The sequence below is a fragment of the Capsicum annuum genome, chromosome 3 (assembly GCF_002878395.1).
Source record: "Capsicum annuum cultivar UCD-10X-F1 chromosome 3, UCD10Xv1.1, whole genome shotgun sequence".
NCBI lineage: Eukaryota > Viridiplantae > Streptophyta > Magnoliopsida > Solanales > Solanaceae > Capsicum > Capsicum annuum.
Genome location: NC_061113.1, coordinates 236,905,066 through 236,913,521, shown reverse-complemented (window position 1 = coordinate 236,913,521; position 8,456 = coordinate 236,905,066). Strand labels below are relative to the sequence as shown.

At 34.3% G+C, this 8,456-nt stretch overlaps 1 protein-coding gene across 4 annotated transcripts; it reads right to left on the bottom strand.

Annotated features, from left to right (window-relative positions):
* Nucleotides 1-2,855: 2,855 nt before the first annotated feature.
* LOC107862882 lies at nt 2,856-7,672 on the bottom strand. 4 transcript variants are annotated; one of them, XM_016708583.2, is made up of 6 exons: nt 7,228-7,525; nt 6,926-7,069; nt 5,226-6,114; nt 4,598-4,753; nt 3,468-3,722; nt 2,856-3,325 (listed from the first exon to the last, which is right to left on the bottom strand). In XM_016708583.2, exons 3-6 carry the CDS (start codon nt 6,075-6,077, stop codon nt 3,191-3,193), a joined length of 1,398 nt encoding a protein of 465 aa, XP_016564069.1. In that variant the 5' UTR covers nt 6,078-6,114; nt 6,926-7,069; nt 7,228-7,525; the 3' UTR covers nt 2,856-3,190. The 4 variants fall into 4 exon arrangements, with proteins under 4 accessions (XP_016564069.1, XP_047265523.1, XP_016564070.1 ...); XM_047409567.1 differs by having other exon boundaries at nt 6,926-6,999; nt 7,228-7,407; XM_016708584.2 differs by lacking the exon at nt 6,926-7,069 and having other exon boundaries at nt 7,228-7,672.
* Nucleotides 7,673-8,456: the final 784 nt, after the last annotated feature.

The following is an 8,456-nucleotide window of genomic DNA, read 5'->3' as shown; positions in this document are numbered from 1 at the left end:
CACTCAGCCTGCCAGACTATATAACAATATCGGATTAAGCCATAGTCAGAAGACCGAACCAAAGCATCAACCGAAATAGAAAAGAATCTTAAATAGTTTAATGACTGTATGGGCTCTTTGCTCTTTTACCCAAACATGGGGCCTGTCAGAGATTTAATACCCTTATGTTAAATCTATGTGTCTAGAAGTTCTAATTGTGCAGAATTCGCCATTTTCTTAATAGCACAATGGGCTAGAGAGGTACAACTTACTAGACGAAGTCACAGAGACAAGGCTAACATAAATGTATTGAACTCGACTGTACCTCCATTTTGGAACCAAGTCAAGAAATTAGAAAGATTCTTTTATATTTTGATAAAGTCTGGAGCTTTCATAGTTAACATGTCAGCGAAGTTAGATCTTCAACATAGATATAAGAAACCTTTCAGCCGGACATAGTCACGGCTGGGTTAGGGTAGAAGTTTAATTAAATGAACACAAGTAAGAAAGAGATATGTACCTGACTAGCCGGGAACCAGACTGAAATAGTAGTAAACAGTAGCTTCTTCTTTTATTTAATTCTTAAATATGTTACAAAGCGAGAGAGAGTTTTTGAAAAACAAAAGGATAGAACTTCTGAACTCCTGCCTCTTCACAAGAATGAGGCGTCTATAAATAATAAAAAAGGGAATCTTGCACAGTAATAGATGGGTCCCTGTGCACAGTGATTTTACTATTACAAAAGGAAAAATTAGAGGGGTCTTTATCAAACAGTCATATCTTGTCTTTTCCTTTCCATTTCTTGATGAATGCTTCAGCCTTTTCAATTTCTACCTCTTCTATCAGAATTTTCGGAGGTTGAGAATCGGTAATATCTTCAGTTTTTGCTTCGGTGCTATTCATTGAGACGTCTGAATTTTGATCAACAGTTTGCAATAATTTATCTCTGACTTCTGATAAATATTCTTCTATCATTTGCATTTTATTCCCGTCATATGCAGACATCCTCCTAAAAAGATAGTTAAGACTTTTTTCTTCAACCAAAATGGATTTTTTGGGAGTTTTTTCATATTCAGCAATTTTCTTGATTATTTCCTCCCTTTGATCATGACCATACGTGAGTTTAGTCTCTGGATCTTTTCGAAGCAATTTATCCCAAAAATTGCAATAGAATATTCGGTATAAGGCAGGAATTTGTTGAATGTCATAGCCTATTTCTACGGACCATTGATGGATCCAAGAGATAGAGAATTCTATGTAGAAATACATCTGATCAATAGTATTGATTTTACAAATATGATCTAAAAGATATAATTCTGTTAAGAAAGGAGAGGTTTTTTTCCATGAATAGTACAGAGAAGAATATTCTGGCGGTAATATTTTGATTGTAGGTCCATGTTGAGTTCACGTTGAATAAATCAATTTGGAATAGGCTTTTCAAATACTTTAGCACAAATTTTTATAAACCAAGTGTGTTTGTGCTTATAATTATTATAATATAATACTTGAGAAAATGCTTTAATATAATCCCAGTAGGTGAAATTGGCAAGTGTTTGTCTCATTAGCCCCATTGGCATAGATCGTTGAGTCATTGACGAAATACCCCATTCTTCAATAGGAATAAGTTTTTTAATTATCATTTTGGAGTATTCATGTACTCCAGGGGTAGTTTCTCCGAGGGAGCTGTGATCAAAGGTTGCACTAATATGTGTTCATAATAAGTCTGGATTTTGTATGATTCGCCAATAAAATATACGTTGGCAGTAAGATAATTTTTTAGTATTCGCTATGCTTCTTCAGAATTTTCTTGTCCAGGAATATGCTGATTTTCAATATATAATATAAGTATGAAGGGTTATCTTCAGAATTTTCTTGAACTATGAACACAAAAAAATTTACAGTTTTTTGTTGATCTGATAGATAAGATTGCAGTTGTTTATATAACGGATGATTTTCAGGAATATCTTCTAGATGTACAGAAGAGCCAATATTCAGAGTTTTGGATGATGATGATTCATCTTGAGGAATTTTTGAATTAATTGAAGTTCTATTTCCTCGTTGTAATATAGGAAAATTAGAACTTGCAGAGCTATATGCAGAATTTTGATAAAAATCAACTCCAAATTATTATTATTATTATTATTATTATTATTATTATTATTATTATTATTATTATTATTACATAAAATTTGAGCCTGAAATCTCATTATTCTCGATTCCCTTTTATTGAGGAGATGCCTCTAGCTAACGCATACATCCACATATTCCATTGCAGTCTATTCTTTTCCGATCTCTTGTAAGCAACACTAATTGAGGTTGTGTTACAAGAACTGGACATTGTTCAGTTCAGATTCAGGAGTTGTCCATTTAAGCTGTTACTTAAATTTCAATTCAAGCTTTAAAGGAAATCCTTGCAACCTAGGGGGACTGGAACAGACAAACACTGATAATCCGAATCAATATAAAACTCTTTGTCTCTCTTTACAATTTGTTTACTGTCTTTATATTAATTTCAAATTTATTGTTATACTAACCTGTGGGGAGTCGATTAACTAGACTCATCAGTTGACTTGAAAAGGATTTCAATTCCACCACACATCAATCGTTCTGTCCTCTAAACTCATCAATCAACCTTGACCTTGACTATATACTCCAGCCCTATCTATTAATGAAGACACTTTATCTAATAAATCATACCTTAAGAAAATATGAAAGTGGTGGAAGGCAAAGGTTCATCTCCCATGTGTGAATGCTAGAAGATTTGAACGTCTTGGCTCAAACAAAAAAAGTGATCGCAGTGTTTCACGAGCTCCTTAGTATTACTTCTTGTTCAACCAACCTATCTCATACAATCAAAATAAGAAAAAAAGTTGGTATGCATCTAATTAGTTTTTGACTATTCAACTTCGTAAATTGACATAATATCCGGGATCATCTTAACATTGACTAACATGTCACTATACAAAGATCCAAAGATAATTCACAAACACCTGTACTTCATTCTTATGTATGATCATTACTCAAAAGTTTTATTTTAATAGTATTTATATTATTTTACAAAATCTTGGAATTCATGACTTGACATACAAATGCAACACATGTATCGAGTAACTAGTCTCCAAAAAGAAGGGAGATCAGAACTTGTAGTGATGGTAACTTGTATTGTGTACTGTATACACTAGGGACCAGAGTCACCAGAAAAGAGACCACTTCACATCAGTATAGATTCATAGCCTTCCTCTCTCTGATTCCGACGGCGATAAATAACAACAGCACCAACAATTAGTGCAATTCCAAACACTGCCAAGGCCCCAACAGCATTGTGCAATATTATAATCTCCCCTGTCTGGATTAATGAAGAAGAAACAAGTTCAGGAAATCTGATGAAACAGGAATACCACAAAAATAATAAGATCTTGCTTAGACTTAAGTAGGAAATTCACTACTCTATTAGACCTAGAAATCTTTTAATGAGTCGAAGATCTTACTCCATCTGTGGAATGTAGGATAGAATTAGGCTTTGGTGATGGCTCAGCAACCAAGAGATAGAACAACCCCATCACTCCTGTATGCCTCTGAGCATTGCTATAGTTTGATAGTAATGTTACCGTTTCCCCCTCCGAAATCTTGATAGAGCCAGGCCTAGGATAACAACTGGACATCCCGACAATGTAACCAGCTTCATTTCCTGGTTCCATTCCTTCCCCATAGATTGGAAGAGATGAGCATATGACACGTCCATCCTACACCAGTGAAGCAGGAAAAGAAAAGAAGAAATTAAGGAAATAATCAACACCAACCTCCAACAAGGTGCTCCACAAATCAGTACAACTAAACCTGCTTTGCTAACCATGACGACAATTGAGAATAATATGCTATACAAACAGACAACAAAGTATCTAGAGGAGTAAGGTGGATGCATGTCTGGGCATACTCATACCATCTATTATGACTGCTTTATTAGGTAGGCACCGGATAGCCATGGCTTCATACACTAGCTTATCTTTCCGAGTTACCACTAGGGTTGACAAGTACTGGCCTTACGCCTATACACTCACAAAACAAAATCAATCATCTATAAAGGAGAATCACTATCTCCCATATGATGATGAAATTCATCGAGGGGCCTCTATATTTACTCGGCAGACAATAAACATGACCATTAATTGTCTCAAAGGAAAGAAGGTTCCATTCAGTATAATGAAAAAAAGTCAACCTTTGTGCAGCTAATTGAAGATAAACTGAACTGATACCATTCTGACAGGCTGGGAATAACAGTTTGGATGAACAAAATAATCCTCTGAAGTATGACAATCATATCGAATGAATGCTAACACCACTTTTTTCGTCTGATGTAAAAAGAACGAGATTACATGCGGATTCAATCCAAAGAACGAGATTACATGCGGATTCAATCAATCTGGTGTGGTGGGATGCATAACCAGTGTTAAGATGCAACCCAACTAAGCCAAGTATCATTAAAAGAAAAATTTATTGTACAAAATCCTTTGTTTTATCAGTAAGTTAATTGTCTGAAAATCTTTAAGAAAATTATAAATGTAATCCAGATTGTAAGTAGAACATGACCAAAGAAACAACATATAATAGTTCAGAGTACCTCTCCGTGGAGTGCCATGCCAGTCCCTCCCGTATGCTGGTGAGCAACTCCGTAGATGATATCTCCGCCACTAGGAAAAGTTACAGTTATCTTCTTGGTATGACTGCAATCGGCATTTGCTACAGATGCCGAACACGACTCCACTAAATATTCGATCTGAAGTTAACAAAAAAAAAGTTGCCTGAATATTAGCCAGATATATTAAGGTAATAGCAAAGAGCTAAAATGATTAGATTTATGAGCTGAATTATCATTCACTCTTTTAATTATCCTGTGTACAGAATGATGCATACATTATAACAATTAATTTCTTGAAATGAAATTTTTTTGCCATTTTGAAATGGGATATAGCCAAGTAAAAGCTGGTCAAGCAAATGAAAGCTGGGGAGTGTTTTCTAAATGAAAGAAACTTTGCGGAAAAAGCATGTCATTAGGTCTTTTTGGCTCTTGATAAAATTGTATAATAGGGAGTAATACTAATAGATTTAGGACAACATTGATAATTATTTTGGATGTGCAGAAATAGATGTTCCAGAACTGATCTATATCTATTAAACCGATCTTTAATGCAGAGGTATCAGAAATATACCGATAAACAATATAACACATCATAGGGAACTGCTCATACCAGACAATGATGTCTTGCCACAGTGGCTGTTGATTTTCCTGGCCTTTTCCATGTATCAGTGACATCGAGTATATAAATTTTGACAGGCAAAATGGAGGCATCCCAATCAATATACTTCACTGTGTACTTCAGGTACAGGCTTCTCCTCGATCCTTGGAATCCGTCCTTCACCCTGCATCTTGTTTCATCATAACAACATCTCAAGCCTCCGATGTAATCTGGCTCTATATCTCGGTCATACTCGTCCTTGGTAACATTATAAAGATCACACCTGCATTCAGTGCATCCCAATCTATCTTCGGCACCTCGTGTATCAATTGCATGTACATTAAGCAACCATCTCTCCTCGTATCCAGGAGGTACTTCGACTGGATTACCGACTTCTATTCCATAAGGGTCTGGAACATACGACATTGTTTTTCTGGTCTCTGAACCAAGGCCAAAATATTGAGAAAGACCTCCTTCACATATCCCTGAGTTTCTCTTGATAATAAAATTTGATTTGTGGAACCCCAGATTGCCATGGTACTTTGCCACATCCACACCTTGTCGATGATAATATCTTACTACAACCCAGTGGTGAAGATATGTCTCATGGAGGGGTACCGAATTCCCTGCCTCATCAACTACTTCAGCATCAAAACTTTTGAGAGCAATATGGCCTTTTGGAAAGTCGATGTCGTAGTAAAACTTGTTAGAAACAGATCCAGGTTCCAGCACAAACTTTGGTGATAGAAAGACAGCAGATTTCACACCATTTTCTTCCCTTACTCGAGATTGTGAACTTGGATGTATTGTTATTAGCAGTAAGAGCACAAATGAAAGCAACTGGTAATCTGAACACCGTGACATCTTTTCCTCTTGCCAACTTTACTTTTTGCTAGAATGCCTGTTGACAACAGTATCCTCAACCAATTAAATATCCATAAATGTAAGTTTTAAAAGATTTAAGCAAAAAGAGTCTAGTATTAGTTTCTATTCGGGGGCAGAGCTAGCGTTTTGGCTACAGGTGTGGCCCAACCCAATAACTTTGATCGAAACCCAAATTTTGGTTCCGCCTTTGTTATTCTAGAAGAGTGCATACGTTCGTCTATCATCTGTTGTTGCCAATAAAATGAATTATATAAAGGATCATGATACTGCGAATAGTCTTTTACCCTATAATACATGGCACTTGAAAGCGAGAAACATGCAAATTTGTACAATAACATATACTAGGAATTTGAGAAAAAGATCCAAAGTTACTATTAAAAAGTGTAGTTTAACAGATTTTAGCAGCTCATCCTCATTTTCCCATATTTGGTTGGACAAATTTTTGTAAAACCTTTTCTCAAATTCCTAAAAATAAGGAAAATGACTTTCCTTAATGGAGATCGGAAAAACAAGCTCTACATTTATTGTATCCTCCTACCTACCAAACTCCCCCAACCCCTACCCCTTGACCATCCCACTCCATGACCACCAAAGCCTCCTCAGATCTATAGTTGTTTGCTAGCTAGATTACATATATATGCTCTTAAATAACATTTTTCTTTTGCTTACTTACCAAACACTAAAATTCCTACTGATCTAAAAAATAAGTAAGAAACCAGTTTGTTTTCAAAGAAAACATTTCCATGAAAAATATTATCCTTCATATATACCAAACACAGGCTTAGTGTAAACATCGTGCGTAAAGCTTAGATTCTTCGAAAACTAACCTGTTATAAGCAATCAAAATCCTCAATCTTTTTACAGTGAATCTTTAGATGAAATATACTGGTGATCGTCTTGGCTGATAACATAGAAGGAAAGCAACAGATGAAGATAACTTCTTCATCATGATCCCATAGTTATATTCTTATCTGGAGAGAAGTAGTGATAATAAAGTTGCTCATGTACCACTTTTATTATATACTCTGTCAGGAATTTCCATATTTATACATATATTTTCCTGCCTAAATGCGGACTTCCTATTCTTTAACATATTTCCTTATATTAAGAAAGAGACAAACAAACTTACCTGATATTTTGGAGGAAATTTTCAGTCCTGAGGCACAAAATTGTAGAGTAGGAGAAAGAAGTTGTCAAATAAATAGAGGCCTTGACAATTGGTCATTTAATCTTTTTTGCTGATGACAGTGCTTACGAAATCGGATCGGGAAATATAATATAGTTAAATAATTTGAGGAGGAAATTTAAGAGCGCCGGCGAGTTCATACTATCGTGATAGTGACACCATCACAATAACCAAGGAAACAGCTAGCTGTCCCACCATCTAGAAGATCATTGAATTACATTACAATAACACAATAATTACTCCATCTGTTTCAATCTGGTTTACCCATTTTAACTTGATACAAATTTTTAATTTTTTTAATTAATAAATGTATTAGTTGAGAGTTCAACTTGTAACCCAACTTTTTGTGCATAAATTAATATGAGCAAAAATAAAGAAAAGAAAGCTTGTTAATTCAGATAAACATTAGGATATCATCATATGAAAAGAAGGCTTTGAAATCGCTTGATAGAGGGTATTGAAAAATATAATACATGCATTAGTTAATGTGTATTGTTAGTATCTTATTTGATACATCTTTTTGTCTATGTATAACTAATGCAAACATTAATTATTCACTCTATTGTATATTGAAGTATGTATTAATAGTACACTCAATTTCCTATGTATTAGTAATACAAAGATTAAGTGGTGAAAATCATTTCCCTCCTCAAGTTTACTTTAAAAATTAAACTCCCCCTTCTACTTTAAATAATAAGCATTCTCCTCCTTTTTATCTTGACAATGTCTATTTTAACCTTAGCATTAACAATATCTTCTTATAGTATACATCATTATTTTAGTCAAGTATTTAAATATTTTTATTTAAATTTTTTATTTTAACCTTTTTAATTAACTTGTCACAAAAACTAATATTATTTTTCGTCTCCCCAAAGAATACAAAAATATTTTGATACTTGACAGCTAGATCAGCAAAAATAAGTATACGTGGTAATAGACCCCCTTCAAATTTAAGTGTTTCATAACAAATTCAGATATAATTTAGGGGTACCTTGTACCTTATCTCTTATTTTACATGCATTAAGTGTTTGCGTGTGTAATGTATGCATGTGTGTGTGTGTGTGTGTGTGTGTATATATATATATATATATATATATATATATATGCATTAAGTTTATATTTACTTATCTTTTGTGTTTGTTATACTATTATCGGTGCTAAGTCTGGTCTAT